Raw genomic sequence first — 21,176 nt, forward strand, 5'->3', positions numbered from 1 at the left:
GAATGAAGGCGTCTAGGCCCTCCAGCATCAGCTGCGTGAACTCATCGTTGGTGAGTAGCGACGGTTTCCATTCCTCAGGGGCGTCGTCATCGTGGCCGCGCGCCGACATCTCGTGGTGCGCGCGCAAGAAGCCGATGGTGGAGCGCAGCACGGCCGACTTGTCCATCTTGCGGCCGGCGCCGCCCACCATCCGCGCCAGCTCGTTGACCAGCACATTGAACTGATCGCGGCGCTTCTTCTCGTTGGTGTTGCGCGAGTGTCGCTTGTTCTCGTCGCGCTCCTCCAGGTCGGAGCCGGACATGGTGGCCGGCGCGTCGTGCGCGGCGCAGCGGCTCCGGCCGCGCCCCTCCGTGCCCGGACGGCGCGCCGCCTCAGCCAGCGCCGGCCATCGTCCCGGCCGCGTGTCCCGACGCAGCACGCGCCACCTGCTACCGCCCGACGGCCGGGCCCAGCTTCACACGGCCGGGCCACCGAGCGGCTCGGCGGCCGTCCGTCAGAAGACGGGCCTCGGCCGGGTTACAGACACAGACACGCACTGCTCGCGGGGCCGGTCAGGCCGCGCCGCACTCCGCACGTCCCGTCTGCCAGTCCACGCGCACCGCACACAGTCTACCTAGCGGCTGCGGGCCGCACTAGCGAGGTCCGCGTTCACTTCCGTGCGCCCACCGACAGCGAGATGCGCTTCATCCAGCCCTGGTCCAGCGTCTCCAGCTGCTGCAGGAACTCGTTGGTCATCAGCTGGTGGCACTGGTCCACGCTCAGGCCCGAGCCCGTGCCTGCGGACAGAGCGTCATGCGTCACAGCGGGCCGGCGTCAGCCCAGCGAGACATACGACCAGCGGAGGGCCACCAAATATACATACAACCAGCGGAGGCCCAACAGCGAGACACACGATCAGCGGGGGGGGGGGGGGGGCACCAGAGTGACACAAGACCAGCGGAAGGCCACCAGCGAGACACGCGACAGGCGGAGGGCTACCAGCGAGACACGACCAGCCGAGGGCCACAAGTGAAACATACGACCAGCCGAGGGCCACCAGTGAGACATACGACCAGCCGAGGGCCGCCAGCGAGACACGACCAGCCGAGGGTCACCAGCGAGACACGTGACCAGACGAGGGCCACCAGCGAGACACGACCAGCCGAGGGCCACCAGCTAGACACGACCAGCCGAGGGTCACCAGCGAGACACGTGACCAGACGAGGGTCACCAGCGAGACACGTGACCAGACGAGGGCCACCAGCGAGACACAACCAGCCCAGGGCCATCAGCGAGACACGACCAGCCGAGGGCCACAAGTGAGACATACGACCAGCCGAGGGCCACCAGTGAGACATGCGACCAGCCGAGGGCCACCAGCGAGACATACGACCAGCCGAGGGCCACTAGTGAGACATACGACCAGCCGAGGGCCACCATCGAGACACGACCAGCCGAGGGTCACCAGCGAGACACGTGACCAGACGAGGGCCACCGCCCGGTCGGTGAGCTCGCTTGCACTGCGATGCGTTAGAGTTGCGTGAAAACAGCGTTATCGAACAAACACCAACTACACCGTCAAGAAACGACGAAATGAAATTAATGCTCCTGGATTGATCCATTACGCCCTGCACGGTAGCTGGCAGGGTCACCCGGCGACTGGTACACGAGGACTGGCATGACAAAATGGTGTGACAAAAGGTCTGGTACACTGGTACACGAGGACTGGCATGACAAAACTGTGTGACAAAAGGTCTGGTACACTGGTACACGAGGACTGGCATGACAAAACCGTGTGAGAAAAGTCTGCCGAATTCGCTGACCACAATCCTGAGGCGGCTAAAAACGTACAGCGTGGCGCAATGGCTGGCCTATGGTGACGGTCCGGCCAACATATGCAGGGTGCATACAGTTGAAATTCAATTCCACCTTAACCTTTCGCTGGCTGTCGCTGTTGGGCGTCAGAGGTCAAGAAGGCTCCCGAAAGATCAAAGGATTCCATTGAAATGTCACACTTGGAAATTGCCAGCATACAACAGAGGCATACACTCTAAGCTGTTGGTCCCAGACCGAGGCCTCACGTGATGTTCAATTTCATACTGACTGACGCGAATTAATAAATAAAAGGGGATCGTGTCTCTGTGAAAAGTGGACGTCACCAGATCAAATGCAAATATTCAAGGGTTGCAAAAACGACACCTTTGAAGAACACGTAGAATCGCACCCACGGAAACACCAATTAAATTTCTTGGCCCAGTCACCCCGCTGCGCCACGGTGACAACGCCACGGCGATTAACTTGCGAGTCCAAATCAACGCCAAAGTTAACGCCCCGCGTTTCTCTGGTTCTGCGGCTAGCGCCGCTTCGGGAAGGAGCTGCCAACGCGGGGAGACCCTCCACAACTGTCCACCATACTCAGTGCCGCCGGAGCTGAAAACGGCTGTAGAGGACCCTGCCTTCGCAGCATGCGAGACGACCCGCTACTAGCGCTCCTAGCGGCCAAGTTCGGTACTGATGCCCACCCGGCCGGCCGTAGCCAGCGCTGGCTATTATCAGACCGACTGACTTTCAAGTTCGTCCTTTCCTGAAACATTCGTTACATCACGCGATGCGCGAAGGCATGGTGAGTCCCAAGCCCCACGCATTTGGGAACAATGCCCATATTTTTATTGACAACATGTCTTACATGGCAACAACATGAATACATGTCTTTTTCTGATGGTAACGTTAGACAGCGATGACCTCCGACGTCCCCGGGATTTTTAAAAAAGAAGATCCACATGTTATCATATGCTATCATGTTTAGACGCTGTTGGGGTATTGCTGTGCCCAGATTAATGGAAACCGGTAAGGTGAGATTTCGAGAAAAAAGATGGGAGAGACTGCTTTCTCTCTCGCTCCCTCTCCCTCCCTCTCCTCTCCCTCTCCCTCTCCCCTCTCCCTCTCCTCTCCTCTCCCCTCTCCCTCTCCCTCTCTCCCTCTCCCTCTCCCTCTCCCTCTCCCTCTCCCTCTCCCTCTCCCTCTCCCTCTCCCTCTCCTCTCCTCTCCCTCTCCCTCTCCTCTCCTCCCTCTCCCTCTCCCTCTCCCTCTCCCTCTCCTCCTCTTCCCTCTCCCTCTCCCTCTCCCTCTCCCTCTCCCTCTCCCTCTCCCTCTCCTCTCCTCTCCCTCTCCCTCTCCCTCTCCCCCTCTCTCCTCTCTCTCTCTCTCCTCTCTCTCTCTCTCTCTCTCTCTCTCTCTCCTTCTCTCTCTCTCTCTCTCTCATCTCTCTCCTCTCTCTCTCTCTCTCTCTATCTCCTCTCTCTCTCTCTCTCCCTCTCTCTCTCTCTCTCCTCACATTCGACAGCATGGCACACAGTATGACGGCGTAGCCACCTTCAAAAGCCACGGCACAGGGTGAAGAGGTATGGCCACCAAATCCGGCTGGTGGCGACTGCTGGGAGCTCCTCAAGTACGCCTATGGCCAAGACCCAACTACTCAGCCCAAATCGTGACCAGGAATGTGATGTGCTGCAGCAGACGGAGCGGGCGCCCAGCAGCAGGTCACCATGGATACGTTCAATATGGTTGCATCTTCTGGCTCCACGGAAAATGGAGGACAGTCACGACGATGGAACGCCTAAAAGCATCATGGAAGTTTTGAACCAACTTCTGCATCGTGGCTAACCTGCTAAAAGAATAGCGATGTCGTAGCGGACAATTCTTTGACCAACTCACTCAGAACAATACCGCAGCATTACAGTGGCCATGCGTTTGCACATTCCTCGTCACTGAGATGCTGATTCAAACCGTAGATGACGCGACATCGGGGTTAGAATCGCAGCCAAGCCTACGCGTATGTCATAACAAAGATCCCGACCACGCCAATGACGTTCTTCTGCCCATCGCTTGCTCAACCGGCTGACCAGACATCCACGCTATCCAAACGGTTAAACTTTCGATCAAGATCAAAACGCATGGTCTGTCTGACACCCTGTAGGATGTGATTGTCTTACATACCCGCCCCGCTGTTCGAGATGCCTCTCTGTGCCATGTCATAGCTTCAAAATGGTAAAGCAACAAAACTAAAGACGTTTTGTGATACCACACCAAAGAAGATGGCGATTTCGTCGAACCGCATACGCCATCCATTTAGCGGAAGAATAATTCACAGATGCAGAGGTTCTTCATGCTGACATAAAGAGCCTCTGCAACCAAAAACCTTCGCCACTCTTGATCCGAATTCGGCCGCCAATAGCACAGGCTCGTCACTGAAGAACTGGGGTGACGGTGTGGGATGGGATAGCTCAGAGCTGACAGACACAACACATGAACGAGAAGTAGAGGTATGAGGGCCATGCTTTATTTCCATGCCAGAATGGCAGCTTATCACCGATCGATGCTTAGATGGTCAGCAAAAACAGCGCATTTGAAACCTGATGCGTGATATACTGTGTTCACTTCGTAGATAAAGAGAGGCATAAGCATAACCATTTAGCTAAAGCATACCAAAGAGCGGACCCCATTGGGGGAGGGGAGTCCAGGCACCCGTTTGGTGCCCGTAACTTAAAACCACACTGGGTAATCTTCGATAAAAACAGAACAATAACAGTGCGCCAGTGTTCAAGACGCAATTTTTCAGTCAGATATTGCATTTATAATACCTACAAGTATAAAGCACATTAATATGGCACTTCAGTTTGCTTTGATTATTCATAAGATCCATGGGGGAAGGAATGTGAACAGTTGTGAATGGTCTCCGATACCACTAACGTACGAAAATGCATACACATCACATCGAGAGGTGACCATTTGCTTGAAGCAGGCTTTACCAAAGGAAGAAATATCATCAATAAGTGGACCCACATATACAGAATTCCAATATGCAATTTAGGCACACCCCTCACAAAAAGTCGTCTGACATTTCAACTTCTTTCACTACCAAAAAATCGCTTTCATACATATTCCCCGCGTCAACGCCAAGCCTGCCTCGGAAGAAGTGGTTCTTGGCACTGACACGGCAAAGTCAGACGCATAGCAACACTGTAATGCCACACGCTATGCTCTTTCTGTTCAGAGGCCAGTGTGGCGGTAGCCTGCTGGCCGGATGTGGCGGCTGCCACGGCGTAGTTGCCCCGCGGTTCGTCGCAATTTACGCCGGCAGTCCCGTCACGACGGCAGCATCTGAACATGAAGCTGCACTTTTGCCTCATTACATCCCACGTACCCTTTATTTTATCGTGTCTGTTACCGTATCACGTTTGCAAGCATATTATGGTACATTGCGGACATAAGGGCGAAACCTTTAGCCTTCATATGAATACCATCACCTTACTAAAACTGAAGTCGCGACACGTTTGGAAACGGCTTCCCAATCCACTCCAGCCCGTACGTACTGAACGGTGCCCGGTACTCGTAGTTTCTTGACAAGAGCAGAGATTCATACCACCTGTTATAGCACATGGGTCGGGACGGCCCGTTTGGCGACCGAGAGCGCTTCTCGTCCGACCCTTGCACAGCAAACCGGGCCCATCGGCGGTCCCCGGCGGCAGCGCTGACCAGAGCTCAGGCCGGAAACTGATCCACCACTCTCCATGTGCATAGCTTCTCCTTCTTTCCTGTGCTAGTTTCACTGAAGAATCAATGAAAACACATTCTCCACATAATGTAGAACCTATTTTCACTAGCCTTTCAAAGGTCTAAAAAGGAAACAAATCAGTGCCACAGGACCGATATAAGTCGGTTCCTGGACTGGGCTCGGCAAAACAATACGCGCCACACGTCGCATGTCCGTCCTAACGCGCACTGCCGTCGCACGCAGACGGCCCGCCGTAAACGCGTCTCGTCAATACCCCACAACAGCACGCCAGAGAAGCCCGCCCGGACGACCGTCTTGGCAGCTCGTTATTGTACCTCGCCATGCCGAGGCACGGCGCCGGCCTGCGCTGGCATGGAGGGGGGGGGGGGAGAATGAAAACATCGCCTGTTACTGGCTCAGCGTTGCGTCCAGGCAACGGGAGCAGCGACGACCTTTATCTCAAGCATACTAATCACCTGGGTAATGCTCGTATCACTTTGGAGTCATGTTCATCACCTATCGATTTTTACGCATTTGCATGCAAGTCGCTCACTATGTAACCCTGAATTGTGGAGACATGAAACAGATTCGTTACAAATTGACAAAGTCGTCACAATTCGACCATTTTAACTTGAAAAGCCTGTGCAACTTCTTCGCATGAAACATGCAGATTACCTTTCGAGTTGTTTCTCGCGACAGAAATTTGCATTCCATTGCATTTCACCAGACAGCATATCCCCGATCCCAAAAGACAGCGTTGTCTCTCTCAACTTACGACATTTAGTTTCAGGGACGCCTTGACTGCTTTTGCCAATTTGTGTCCCCTCCCTCTCTCTGATAATGTTGCGCGTTGCGCACAGCACCATAGCACCACACAGCACCACACAGCACCACACAGCCGCCCAGTCACCACACAGAACCACACAGCACACCACCGCACAGCACCACACAGCACCACAGCACCACACAGCACCACACCACCACACAGCCGCCCAGTCACCACACAGCACCACACAGCACACCACCGCACAGCACCACGCAGCCTCCTGGCCAGCGTTACACGTGCGGCTATCCGCGGGGCGAGGAAGAGGGTCCCGGGCAGACCGGCAAGTTGTTCTTTTGGCGTCCCGTCACTTTTCAAGGCCACATCCCATAACAGGTCTGGTGGACATATTTTCGAGTTCGCTGCTTTTGTTAGGTTGACGTCCGCGCGCGGCGGCTACGTGCATATCTCACAGCTCGATGACTGGGAGGTGATGTTTCCATTTCTGATGCGAATGCGGTGTACCGTCCCCTTTATCATGCGCATTCACGTTGGAGACGTGTCCCACCTTTATCACTTACCGCTGCTCCGTCGCGGTATCTGAGCCGAAGCGTTTCACACGCGGGAGTCGTGCGTGGGACACCGAGCGCTCTGTTTGCACGTGGTGTGTGGAATACGGAGTGTGGCAGGTGCAGCCATGGGCTTGTCGCAGAGTTCTGTGGTGAAATGGTCCTAAATGCCTGTCGTTCGGGGGGTGTCTACGAAGGCCATTCCATTGGTATTCGACCGTTTAGTCATGATGCCGAGAGCTGGGTGGAAGGAACTGACATATTCCAAGTACGCGTTTGGGGGTGAACACACCAGCGCTCCCACACACCCAGAATGTTATCAATGCACATACCTCACACCAAGCGCTGGTTGTAGCGCTTATTTGTGTGCCGCGAGTAAGGGTGATTCAGCCGCAGTCGTTATCGTTTTGGCGGGTGGTGAGGTACTGTATCGCCCAGAGCTATCCATGCCGTGCGCTTTTCGTAGTTTTATCTGAGCTTAACAGCGCATCGTTCAGGACATCGGACAACAAAGTTCAGTTGCCATTCGGCGTTAGGCCAAACCCTTGAACGCTTGCTTCTGGAGGAGCTCCATAAATGCATCGATGGCCTTAACTACAGGCACGTGCCCATACAGATCAGCGACGTCCACGCTGAAAGCAGCAGGCTGTAGTGGAAGACCGCGTGGCAACACACCATTCGGCCAATCAATGTGTTCGGGAGTGCATGAAGCTCCAGCTCAGGCGCGCTGGCATCTGAGAACAGATCCAGTCCGCTTCCGCCCGCCACGCCGAGCCCCAGTCCGCGCGCTGAAGATCGGGACAGGGTGCTGCCCAGTTTGCCTTGCGCCATGGCCGCACGGTGAGACGTTGGCACACATTGCAACATGGCAGACGTTGGGCCCCGGCGGAGACGACGGCATGGTACGCCGCCAATCCTGGCCAGGTGGTCAGCGAGCGGTTCATCGGGGCTCGGCTGTCATGCGAGACATGACATGTCATGCCATGTCATATTATGTCATGTCAGCTTAGAGCCGCGCACGTCGACTGTAGTATGCTGTGACATAAAAGCCATCCTCACTGCAAGGCGAAGACAAAGTTTTGGCGAATGCAAATTTAAATGGCTCCCGGTCGCTTCATATCAGTTTGCAAAGCATGATGAATAGTTATCGCATTACGCATTTCTTCTGAAACAATGCTACATAATACATGGGAAACTCTGTCGTTTGTCCTCCAGTAGCTCGAGAACCATGGGTGTTAAACATCAGCGGTAAACCTGAGCTACCTGACTTGAGGGCTGGCCGCGGTCTAGCCGGGTCCGCTGGGGTGGCCCGGCGTCTGCACGGAGCTGTTTGAGAATCACATCGCGTGAGGACTGAAGTGACGTCGAACGAGACGCAGCGACTTCTATTCACAGGCCATGGAGCGGCCTCCGATGCAGGAACTGACCACGTGTGTGGGACTCGCTGGGATGGCAACGGTCTTTTTGAGATGCGTGGACTGGACTCTGTGCTTGACCTATAGCCTCCACCACCTTGGAACGCGCCAGGTTAACTGCGTAAGGAGTCTCCTCAGGTCACAGCGGCCGCCTTTGGACGCGTGGCTTACATTCTCTGTGGGGCCTTCTGAGATCACAGCGGAAGGCCTGGCACACGCTGCATGGAGCTTGCCATGGCCTCGCAGGCCACTTCGGGACGCGTGAACTCAACTGTGTGTTGAGCGGGTGAGGCCACAGGGGTCCCATTGGAACGCGTGGTCCAGCCTCTATATGGAGGTTGCTGATATCACAGCAGGAGTCGTCTCCCGGTTATGCACGCGAGGCGTGCTTTGGAAACGTCGCGCCAACCACTGCGGTTCACAACTGGTGCTTCACATGCTGCCCGGTCGAGCTCGGCCGGGACGTCCAGATCCGGGACCCGGGACGGTTTGACCTACAAGCTGGTCTGGTTCGAGGGGTGCTAGCACCCGTGGCTGGACGACATCTGATGACAGGTGACAGCTGATATGATGACAGTATGAGAGCTGATAGCCATTTTGGGTTTTAACGGCGCGTCAGCTCCCTTAAAAGCCAATAACTATCCTACGATAAGGAAACCAAGTCACGTTTCCCTACCGCGAAAGCGTAGACTTCGTCGGTGCTCTTTTGGCCAAGGTCTTCCCCAGTTTTGGTCGTTGCCAACTTGATGGTTAAAAAAGGAAAATGATAGGCTGGCTCAGAAACTAGGCCATCCTGACGTCGAAAAAAACATTGCTACTGATAATATGGAGTTGGAGCTTCTGGGGAACCAGTGCGAAGAGGCAAGGACATGTCAGTCACCGGACACCGTCACAAACCCAGAGAAGACTTGCACTACCCACTGGAGCTCTTCAGCAGCCTTGAAGCCCTCAGGACTGCCGTCACAAAACTGGCATCCAAGGAAGTCGAGCCCCTCACGGTCATTCGACACCTGGATTCCCAAGTTATGCAATAATGATCACCACGCGAGATGAGACCGAGGAAGCGAAGATCATTCCAAGAATCCCGCCCATCCCATCTGACATGCTGTTCGCATGACATGTCGCCCGACACCTGGATTCCCAAGTTATGTAATGGTGACCATCACGAGAGACCAGACCGAGGAAACGAAGACCTTCAATCCAAGAATCCCGCTCGTCCCATCTGGCATGGCCTTCGAGTTCAGACGGGTTCGATTTCCTGTCAGGAAGAACCGCACCGTGACGATGAACAAGAGCCCACGACAGTCTCTGGAAGTGATGAGTCTCAACCGGCTTCAGCCAGTGTTCCCGGGGTCAGCTCTACGTCGGCAGCTCCAGAGCTAGCAGCCAACCTGTTTATCATGTCGGATGAGGGCAAGACCAAGGCCTTTACAGCGAAGCAATGGAACCGTACGATTTCTTGACGCAGAAAATCGGTTGCAAGATTGAAACGCACACTGGCTTTGAGCCTGCACCTGCACATTGCAATGTTGCGTCGTGCATGACCTCGTTACTCAGATCCTGACCGCCAATACTGGGAGCGTCAGGGCATGACAGCGGACCGTAATGCCATACCCCGGAAAAGCGCGTGACCCTTCTGACCTGTCAGCTGATCAAACAGCGACTCAGAGGGACGGGGCGGCCCGCGTCTTGTCAGAGACACGTAGTGGGTAATTCGATACCGGAGTGTAACTTCAGAAAATTGTGCGTCACCGTTTGCCCATGATCTTTTTGAAGTTGACCGTTTGGTGTTGTAACCGTTTGAGATCGCACTCACTGTTTTGCTCCAGAAAATGATTTGCGGTGGGCAATGGCGTTGGAGCGTGCTCCACTATAAACTTGAAGCATAAATTCAAAAACCATGGTCCACATCCAATCAACTTTTATCGTAACACCGACTACAACTATCTCAACTAGTTTCTTTGCACCGGTCTTTACTGCCGGGGCATCGCTGGGCACTTCAGCTAGTGGTACATATTTAAACGACATGTCTTCGTCCGGCAAAGCCAGGTCTCCACTGCATCGCAACAGGAATTTTCGAGATAAGGATAAATTTTGCATGATCAGCTGCCATCTGTGAAAACGGAGACAACCAATGACATACGCGTATTTGCTCATCACTGCTCCGCGCTAGCAAGCAACTGCACACCTACAGACGCCACCAAGCCCAGGAAGGAAATAAAATAAGAACACATTGTCTGATCTGTTATCATTAGCTGTACAATATACCCAAGCGGCTTCACAAATCAAATACCTGGTGCATTAACCACAAGCCTTTCGGGACATGGTTGGCCGGGACTTGGTTGGTACAGTTAAGTGACCCCTAGAGTTACCATGTAAAATTATCATTTTACAGCGTGAAAAAGGCAAAAGCGGTGAAATTTTTGATCATGCAAGAAACGACAAACCATCGATGTCAGGGGACAGAAGCCCAGCAAAGTCCGGAACACTGTTAATTGTAAATTGCATTATTTGTATGTTGTATTACATCAACATCTCGTGGTAGATTTCCATATATCGCGGGACAATGAAGTGCAACACAATTTCATCATCTGGCTACCAAGCGTACACCGTACATGTCCTTTGCATGTCTTACTGACATGCTCACGTCCAAATTCCGTTTGGCTTCTCGTGATATCCTGAACAACCACATTCCCGGCTTGCTCTGACGCTAATCTTTGCCCGCACCGCCTCGAACAACCATTCCAGTCTTTTTACTGTGCCGGCGAACCTATGAACACGTATCTTCGGAATTTGTATCAGGTAGCTGGCGTGACCGAGTCTGAGATCACCGGACTCGTGCAGCTGACCTCTTCCCCAGCTTACTAACTTCAGATCGCGAGTCCATAAGTGCATATTGAGCTTGCAGCATTCACGGGTATGATATGTTTTTCGACAGCAAGCGAGTCACGGAGAGGACATTTAATTAAGAAAGGATTTAGGACATATGCTATAATGATGTGATGCAAAATATCTGATCTAATGTGGCATGCATTGTAAGACAGCATTTTAAAAACTAAAATATAATTACTTAAAAATAGTCAGAACTCATCTATAATAAATGAGGTGAAAAACTTCAATATCGAAAAATGTCGCATATAAGGGATATATTATAAAAATAAATGATGAAACAAGAAGACATTACGTCTTTGTCGGTCCGTTTTTGCTTCCCTAGTGTTAAGATTTACATGATGACTTCCACGGGGAGTGCTTTCCTTGCGTTTATAATCTATTGGCAATTAGCTTAGAGAATTCACATGATCAACAAATGCATAAATATTCCATCCCGATCAGCAAATCATTAAGCTCGCTGATCATGAACCTTATCAGCTTCACGAACGACAACGTGTTGTAAGTTCAAGAAAGGTGAATTGTGTACCATTAACTACACAAATCGTAGATAGGCTGATTCAACATTAGAACGTCACGCTCAATTGGTCATTTCTGTCAAAGTCAAAGCTATTGCGTACTAGCCGTTTTCACGAAGGGTTGCGGCGCAAAACTGTTAAAAGCTCTGAAGTTTTCATCCTTCGGTTTATAACGAGAGAACGTTTATCGAAAATTTTCTGTCATAAATGCTTGGAGGATGTTCAAAAAACATGTTTGTTAAGATGTATATGTTGATCCAATTGCAAATGGTATAATCCAAATCATACTTTTAGAGCGCTTACGATGCCAAGCCTCTTACTGCCGAGCCTTTCCGGAAGTTTTTAAAAACAGTCGGCGGCAAATCTGACGCGGACTCGACAAAACAAACTCCTATATTCTGGCTTCGTCCCTGTCCATATGTATGCAGTACTTACAGGGCTTACACACCTCGACATGACAGACCACGAATTATCGTTGAATGAAATGATGCTCAGAGTCGGCCTGGCTCCATACAACACCGCTGTCAAAAATAATGGCGCAGCCAGCATCCCACGCCCTTGATCGACCAACACGACTGGCTCACCCGCCTGGTATTCTCATTGAGTTTGGGTGAACAAAAGGCGAGTATTCTTGCATGCAATCACCTTATTTTCTCAGGTAGATACACGTGGCTCAGCTATGGAATGTCAATGAAAGCGCATGAAAAATCATTTACTGGTCAGAGTGTTTCTAATGTACTTATGCTTCAAAAAAACATGCTAAAACCTTCATTCTTTCAGCGCATTAATCCATCGTGAAACGACTATTGCTATTCAATTGTGGTTTTCAGAAATCATTTTGATCTGAAACTAAACATAATGGTGCGAGCAGCCATAGCATAATATTTCCATCTACTGTTGGTCCCTGCCTCAAGTACGAGAAACGAGAAATGCAACCATACATCAATGAATCTTCGTTGGGTGGTTTAATAATCACGCTTCGGCATGGCCTCCTTCCGAATAGTCCTACTACCGACCTTAAAACGGCATCATGCCAGTGACACCCACGATACCATGGTCAGGCCATGACCTAACTCTGGTACACCATTTCAAAAGCCACCTTAGCATTCATGACGTCATCATAGCGTCATTCAAATCCTGCCACTCCATAAGCCATACGGCGTTCAAGACCAATACAAATCTTATTGTTGGGGCGTTCACATCTGGCGTTCGTGAGCGCGATTTCCATATATAACAGCCGTCAACTGGCTCCCAAACAACGTTGTGTGAGGTACGATGACGTAATCAAACCATGACGCATTGGGGACGATATTTACTAAACAGAGATTTGCGCTGTCTAAAGCAGTCTTTTCCACTTAAAAAACATACCAACAGTTATAACTGAGCCCGTTTCGTCACATCTGCTGCTTGCCTCGATATCTTCAAATGTGAAGCATTCCCTTTCATGTAACTTCTCAATACCACGCACTGCTGGAATGTTTTTTCCCAGGTCGGCAGTGGCGCGTCGCCGTTTCAGGCCCTCGCCGTTAATGCTGGCCAGATATGCGGCATTAGGTCGCAGTATGCAGTGCTTCAAATAATAGTGCTGACATCCGCTTATCCACTATCTTCTTAATTGGTGTTGACCAGAATCTCTGGACGTACCATTTGCATCAGTTGTATCATTATTGCCGCCAGTACGGAAAATGACTGGGACTGGGACTGAGGTGCTTGTGTTTCAAAATGGTCATGGCAGTCGGTGAGGCGTAATGCCCCAATCACTATCGTTATAGATCGCATTTTTAGAACAAGCCCTACACATTCATGCAATTTTGTCCCCATCGGTCCTTATCGTGCAATACCTTTCAGAAGACATGCTTAGTGCCACGCTCTACACCTCCACGCTCTCGGCATGACTCCAGAATTCTGCACGCCAGGTGTGGCCTTTCTAGACATGCAAACTTTGTTGAGTGGTTCATCAGACCCTTGAAACCTTTTAGATCTTTAAATTTGACAACACCGGGGACCTTAGACGGGGCATCGTGTCTGCAAACTTGTCTGCAAACAACAGATAGCTGCCCAGACAGGTCTATTCAATATTCGGATAATCGCAACAAGGTCATGAGATAAGATGCGACAAACGATGGGAGCAAATGATTTTTTGATGGGCGAAAATGAGCGATAACCGAAGTCCCGGCCAAACTGTTGGCTTACTCGGCAGTCGCGGCCGGTTATGGGGCCGAGCGGGCTGTGTCTGCCGCTGACTCACCACCGCCGCCGGCAGAATCCAGGACAGCGTGACCGCCTCCGCCATCGCCTCGGCCCCACTCACCGGCCACTGGCAGCGCTCGCGCCGCGGGCGCGCCGGCCCTCAGCCGGCCGCGCCGGTGAGTCCGCCGCCGGCGTCGACGGCGACGCGGCCGCGCCAACCGAAAGCCGGCCGCCAATCGACAAGTGTGCGGCAGCCGACACCGGCGGCGCGGGCTCCACAGGCTGCACTGCGCGGCTGCGCACGTGCTGGGCGCCACGAGAGCGGCGCCCCTCCGGCCCGACCCACGCGCGCTCACTAGCGCGCCGAGAGCGCGGCCGATGGCCAGCGGCCGTGACCAGAATAAAATAATGGAATGGGATGCGCGGCGGTGGCAGTGCGCCGACACACAGGCGCCGACCCTGGCCGCGACAGTCGCACCGGCTCGGGCGCGCGTGAGCAGCGCACACCCTTGTTATGCCGACCGGCCGGCCAGACGACACGACTCACGTCAGCGGCCGCCAGCTTCATAACACGAAACGACAAGTAGCACGTTACGCAGTCCACATAATTCACCCGACGTGATTTAAAAGAAGCATAAAATCGTCGTTTCGTCATGAAAACGGCTACATGGCGCGTGCATGGCGAACGTAATCGGAATAAGTCAGAGTCACGCAGTGCAGTTAATGGGCGCATGAGGTAGGTTACAATTGTTACAAAGTCCCTCCACACATTGACTTTCCATGAACAGAAACAGGCCCACCAGACGCGCCTCAACAGCCAACGCCAGACGGATTGGGTGCGCATTGAGCGCATTCCAGCATGCGCGAGCGTTTGTACCGCCGCAGCCAAGCACTGGTCGGTTCAATCCGACCACTTGAAGAAAGGGTCTTGAAAAGTCCGTCTGAGCAGGCTCACGGCGCAGTTCAGCTATATGCAGCCCCGCACTTTCAACTGATGGCTGGGCTTTGAGCTCTCCATTCCACATTCAACTGGCCTTTTTCCTCCGTCATGACTACGCTGCTGTCTGATCCATCGGCGGAGGAAAGGGATCCTCATCCATGCGGTCGACTAGGCGAGTGGGACGATCCTAATGATTCGGGCCCCAGCTGAGAAAAGCCACCAATTGCGAGCCAATGAGCGGTTTGGATCAGCTCTGCCGGCAGCCCCACAATGGTCGACCATCGCGGCGATGCTGGTGTTGGGTCGGTATTCACGATGGCCATCAGACAACACGGACAACAACAGACCAGGCACCAAGGGCGACAAACCGAGCAACTGACGCGGACGGTTGCTGCCAAGGTGACCGGCAGTCACGGCTCAGGGTCACGAACCGACACTAATTGGCAACAGGTCTTACAGAGGTCATGCTCAGCTTCGTGTCGTTGAGTTGGCTCAGCGGCACCGTCCCGGCGCGACGCTGAGCAGGCTCGTCGCGGGACGCCGCAGTTCAATGCTCCGCTTGACGTGATCGTGTTCTGATAAGTCTGCATTCTTCACCACTGCACCAATGTACCAGTGCTCAAGCACTGCACCACCGTACTAGTGCTTAAGTACCGCGCGTTTCATCGTCGGTACAAGTTGTCTTGGCACGCATCTAGCCAGGGAGCCGCTCAAAGCAGGCATTTTAAACAACCCGATTGAAAGCGGCAACAATTTTGAAAGATGTGAGACCAAGAAATCCTCCCTAATGATTCACAACTTCTAAGGAGCTTGACAAGTAAGCGTGAATATAAAAGGTCTGGATTGCTTGGAGCATCTTCATACTTCATCTTAGAGCGTGTTTCACATAACGCACATCGCAGACAGGCATGTTTCCATTACCGTAAAGGCTCATTGTCCATCGGGGAATACCAGGGGTGTAAAGGCACTTGACATATGCGCTTGCAGTAGTGGAGTAGACTTATCGAGCTGAAATCGGTATATGTAATGCCTTTTGATAGCCAGCGATCCGTATACATAAGGGTCAAACACGGATTGCAATTTAAGGGCGAGTCGACGCCGGGAGGTCATTTTGCGCCAAATGTGGATGCTGATAGACATTTTTAGTGAGTTAATTCTCACACAGTTGCCGGAAGGACGTTGTCATCATAATACACTGCTGCCAATGCTGCAGTGGGTCGAAGGTCGAGGCTTAATGCCGTTCGTCTGGGGTATTACACCCACTGCTGAGGTTCAGGCCCTGCATTCAATCCCTAATGTCTGGATCTGGCGTCGGGATTGAGGGACACCAGGAACGCGACCGATCAATGTGACAAACACACATCTTCGAAGAATTCCGCATCGTAAGAACCCCAACGCCACTGAATAAGTCCGTCAACTTTGCTTTAGTTCCGTGGGGAGAGGGAGGATTACCAAAGCGGCTTACCAACCAACGAGGGCAGAGCGAGTGACATCTGCAGTAGGGATTTCGCCATGTTCTAGTGCGCGCAGGGCAGTGCTTTAGTGGTCCGTGTGAAATCATCGCGAGGGGGCGTCTTTTTGCGACTTTGGACGTCCGATGAGGGAGATGCACCTGGCGATCGGGAGACGGGGAGACGCGTCGTCCAATGAAGGAGACGATGCTTGGAGTGGGCACGTTTTTGTGAACTGGAAAGTATGTCCAAGTGGTTTCAGTTTCACACATTTGGATTTGAGTGAGCGGTTTTCATGCCATTGCTTTGTTGCCGAACCCAGCGAGAAGCGAGTGAGACCTCCCACGAGAGTGACAGTCAGGGAATCCGTCCAATGGAAACTGTAGATGAGCATGAGCCGCGGCAAAGTATTGCTGACCAAGTCTTCTGAACGCGAGAAAGCTATTTTACGATGAAAACACCACAGTCATGAACTTTAAAACCCTGACTGCTACTATTTGGCAAGAGCATACTTAGGTTTGAGACTGCCCAGTCACCTTTACAGATAGAGCAGTTTGAAGACGAAGCATTCGAGTGTCCCATTGTTTCCGGTCAGAGCCCGGGCGGCCAGTGCCAAGTCACCAAGCTGAAGCACCGCTGCTGCTTTGAGTGTCAGTGCAAATTACAACCCCTATAAATAAACGCATTGGACTATTTGAGGTAACTTGTGCGCAGTAAAGCAATGAAACGCGTTGCAGGTTTGTCTCTAACAAGCTAATTTACAATGTAACCTGTGGTCTGTTGACGACGCCGTTTGGCTGTGCCAGCCTCGCCATCTTCTCGCATGTCCCGGCCCTTCTTGACCTAACTCCCGTCGATGTCAGTCATCTCCAGGCCCTCGCTGATGCCTGGCTTCTTCATATGTGACGAGCCTCGAGTCCCTCAGCGTACTGGTAAATGCTACGGCGCCAGCCTGGACCCCACCTTTGCATCCAGGCTTCCCCATCAGGCGCGCCTCGCGTGGGGCAGAGCGTTTGAGGGGAAGGAGGCGGAACTCGGCCATCTCATCGCATTCTAGAAGTAGGATGTGGGCTGACGGGTCGTTTCTGCACTCACGCTGGCGCTCGACCTCGGCTGGCAGCCTGCTGCTTGGTCCAGTGGCTGGACAAGGTGTTGGCCGCGGGCCCCACCGGTTACACGTCACAGAGCTGCCCGGACTGGAGCGCTGCGGCCGTCCGAGACTGCTGCGTCTGGTGCTCGTCCAGCGGTTTGGCCAGGGTGGTGGCCACGGTCACACCAGCACGCGCCACAAAGCTGACGGACTGGAGCGCTGGAATCGTCCGAGGCTGGCGTCTGGTGCTCGTCCAGCGGTTTGGCCAGGGTGGTGGCCACTGGTCCCACCAGCACGCGCCACAGAGCTGACGGACTGGAAGCGCTGGAACCGTCCGAGACTGGCGTCTGGTGCTCGTCCAGCGGTTGGCCAGGGTGGTGGGCCACGGTCCCACCAGCACCGCGCCACAGAGCTGCCGGACTGGAGTGCCGGAACCGTCCGAGACTGGTGTCTAGTGCTCCCTCCACACTGCTCAGGCCAACACGACCCGCACGTGTGCGGTAAGGAGCCGGAAACGCAGAGGCGCCGTGAGTTTTTCGGAATGCTCTACTCTTGCCGTCACTTTCTTGCCGTTTCTACGCGTTAGTGAAAAACATGGGGTAACGGAGACAGGACTGTTGTGCCAAGTCATGAATTTGGTTACGACATGCTGGCTTATTTGGGATTATTGTACTTCATGCTACCTTCATATGTTCTGTGATGAGCAGCAGGTACCACGAAATACGTGACATTCAAATATTTCAATCACCACACGTGCAAGTTAAAAAAGGCATGCGTGCCGATTGGGTACCAAAACCTCGTCATTAAGAGATCTCCCTAGCAGCTACATCCTCGTTCATGGAGGTTCTCATCGTTTGAGAACGAACTCCACAAAGTTTTGCGCTTTCGAAATATCTTTTCTGAATGCTGCGTGATACGTACAGGTTTGAAAAACCCAAGTCAGGCCAGTGGCTCACCAGCAATTGAAGTCTTGACAATCTTCCAACACTCGTATTTTCTTTAAATGCTGAACCCATTCTTCTGTGCTTTGATTCTTCTGTGCTTTGAGCAATATCGTATGCGAGTCACTTTCACAATTTTTCGCACGAACTTCTGGGATCCAAGATCTTGAAAGCATCTTCCCATGGGTCTTTTGGGATTCAGGATATTTTTTTGTTTTTGGTAATGATGTCAAAAATTACTGAGATCTCCGCTCAGTTCTTATTTTTGGTGCCAACGTCCTTAAGTGCCGATCACCTCTTTTAGTTTGTCGAGCGATCCCGTGATTCAGGGCACGCCCTTAACACGCGCCCGGGTGGCCGGCTAGATACCCTTCGCTCGGGTGGGGGGTCAATTTGACACACCTGAGATCTCGGAGCTAAGAGGTAGAGACACCAAATTTACAGGGTGTGCTGACCTGTACGTGAACTCACCTCGGTCAAAGTTTTGGGTTCCTAGTAATGACCTTCGCGTCAAATAAGGTCAAACACGGTCACATACCAGGTTGACCTCCAAAGTACCCCCATAACCTAGATAGCTGTTTCAAGCAAAAGGTCACATGCTCAGTTAAGGTCAGTGACCTTGTTTGATCCTTTGAAGGTCATGGTGACCAAAATTATACAAGACTCCGCTGGGTTTTGCTTGAATAAGCGAAAAAGATTATGCCAGGCAGTATGGTAATACAAAATGCTGACCTGGGTCATTTCAGGTCAATGGCCTATTCTGACCTCTAAGAAGTCCATGGAAGATGTATAATGCGGTTCCTGCAATCAATAAATTCGAAATGAGCACCAGAAACCAGTCCATACAGCGAGCCATAGAGTAATAAAGCAGGTTGGTTTTGACCTTCGTCTGACCTTTGTACCTGACCTTAGGTCAACGTAATTTGCTCATTCAATTTTTGTGTTGACTAAGAAAGCATTTCAGAGATGTATAGCTTCGTCTAAGACGCCGGTGTTGCATCAGATTAAACGATTCCCTAGAAATTGACTTCTCTGAAACCATGGCCTGACTTTCACCTGCCATAGGCCAGCGATCTTACAAGGTACATCTAAATTTTTGATGCTAAACGATCCGCTATTTAATTGTCTACAGCTATGCAAAATTTGGCGCGGTTGCGCCGCGCCCTTTGGAAATCATTCTGGAAAAACCTTCGGGGCGTCAATTTGACTCCCGCCCGAACGCATGCTAAACTTAACCGACATCCTTAAAGATTCCGGATTAATTTTTGGAATCCAAGCACATCTTTGACCGTTGCAGGCGTTCATAACTAACAGTTGAAAACAAGGTCGTCTCTCGCGAAAAGCCGCTGCTTGGTGTTCGTGCCAGCAGCCCCAGTTCGCACTGATCTGCATGCCACTACGTTAGCCGGAGGCTGACAAAGAAACCTTGCGTCCAGCAGCTGCGACTGGTGACGACACGCGCAGGACATCAGCCACGAGGCTCATGACGTGTCAGTCGCAACGCTCCCTGCCCGCTAGAAAACCTGATTGGACAGCGGTCTAACAAATGACGCCAGCGCACGAGTGTGTCGAGTGCAGCCGCCGGTAATTCGATAGCCTTGATGGCTGCGATCCGCCGCATATGTATCGAACCATGGGCGCATCAATTTCACGGAAATTGTCCCGCAAACTCGCGCCTTACAGAAAACTTCCTTCGACACAGGCGCCGTCAATCTCACGCCACTGCGTACGAGCTTCGCGTATGCCTCATACGCACAAAGAACTACGAGCGAGGCTGTAATCCAAGTGAATGCTGGTTCAACCGAAACCGATTTTGCATTGAGCGCCCCGGGGCAGACACGACGCTTCTGATGTGTTCTTGGTCCTCACATACTAATGGCCAGAGCCCCATGTGAATATCCTTCAGGAAAAAGGTAGCACAATTTTGAAGAAAACAATATTGTTGCAACATTTTGAGACAACTGAACGCTATCTGATCAGGATCATAATTTTCAAAGGATGAAAATTGCGCAATCTGGTATGACCACACTAATTGCCGAAATGCTACACCCTCACCCCATTTACAACGGAAAACGAAATTTGGTGCAATCGTCACACATCAGATAAAACTCGGGAGGGCACGCGGCCAGGCATCTCGCCCGTCATTGACTGGCTGCCTGCCGCGGTGCCGCTGCGGATCCAGCACGGTTGCCGGTCTCAGCTCGACCTCGCCACGGCGTCGTTACCTGTGCCGCTCCGCCGGGCGCTGTGGAGGTGGTGGTTGTTGGCGATCCTCGATAGGCTCTCCAGCTGCTGCCTGCAGGCCTTTTCATCGACCGAGCTGCGCTCCTCATGCCGGAAGGCGTCGGCGACGCAAACGCGGATGTACTCGCCTAGATCTCTGCCGGCACGGAACAGGAAGGCGGCGGTCAGCGGTGGCGTGCCGGCTCTGTTCGTACACCGATGGCGTGCCGACGCCATCCCTACACTGATGGTGTGCCGACCTCGTCCGTACACTGATGGCGTGCCGACCCCACCCGTACACTGATGGTGTGCCGGCCCCACCCGTACACTGATGGCGCGCCGACCCTACGCGTACACTGATGGTGTGCCGACCCCACCCGTACAATGATGGTGTGCTGACTCTGTCCGTGCACTGATGGCGTATCGACCCTGTCCGTACGCTGATGACGTGCCGACCCCACCCATACACTGATGGTGTGCCGACCCCACCCATACAATGATGGTGTGCCGACTCCATCCGTACACTGATGATGTGCCGGCCCGACCCATACACTGATGGCGTGCCGACCACACCCATACACTGATGGTGTGTCGACTACGGGTGTCGATCGATTCCACCTTTTCAATTCCAAAAATTAAGTTCAAGCTGGAAAC

At 52.6% G+C, this 21,176-nt stretch overlaps 2 protein-coding genes across 2 annotated transcripts in view; both read right to left on the minus strand.

Moving 5' to 3' along the window:
* LOC119099176 (circadian locomoter output cycles kaput protein Clock) overlaps positions 1–331 on the minus strand; it is a 6,336-nt gene extending 6,005 nt beyond the window's left edge. The window contains exon 1 of the mRNA XM_037222281.1: positions 1–331. This exon is cut by the window's left edge and continues 1,284 nt beyond it. Within this exon, the coding sequence (XP_037078176.1) occupies positions 1–301 (301 nt within the window). The 5' untranslated portion in view covers positions 302–331.
* A 176-nt stretch (positions 332–507) lies between these two features.
* LOC119099183 (ubiquinol-cytochrome-c reductase complex assembly factor 2) overlaps positions 508–21,176 on the minus strand; it is a 23,670-nt gene continuing 3,001 nt past the window's right edge. The window contains exons 2-3 of the mRNA XM_037222294.1: positions 20,525–20,727; positions 508–776 (exon numbers count right to left, since the gene is read on the minus strand). Of these exons, the coding sequence (XP_037078189.1) occupies positions 649–776; positions 20,525–20,727 (331 nt within the window). The 3' untranslated portion in view covers positions 508–648. The remainder of the gene's footprint in view (positions 777–20,524; positions 20,728–21,176) is intronic.

The sequence above is a fragment of the Pollicipes pollicipes genome, unplaced genomic scaffold (assembly GCF_011947565.3).
Source record: "Pollicipes pollicipes isolate AB1234 unplaced genomic scaffold, Ppol_2.1 Scaffold_2555;HRSCAF=2994_pilon_pilon_pilon, whole genome shotgun sequence".
NCBI classification, from domain to species: domain Eukaryota; kingdom Metazoa; phylum Arthropoda; class Thecostraca; order Pollicipedomorpha; family Pollicipedidae; genus Pollicipes; species Pollicipes pollicipes.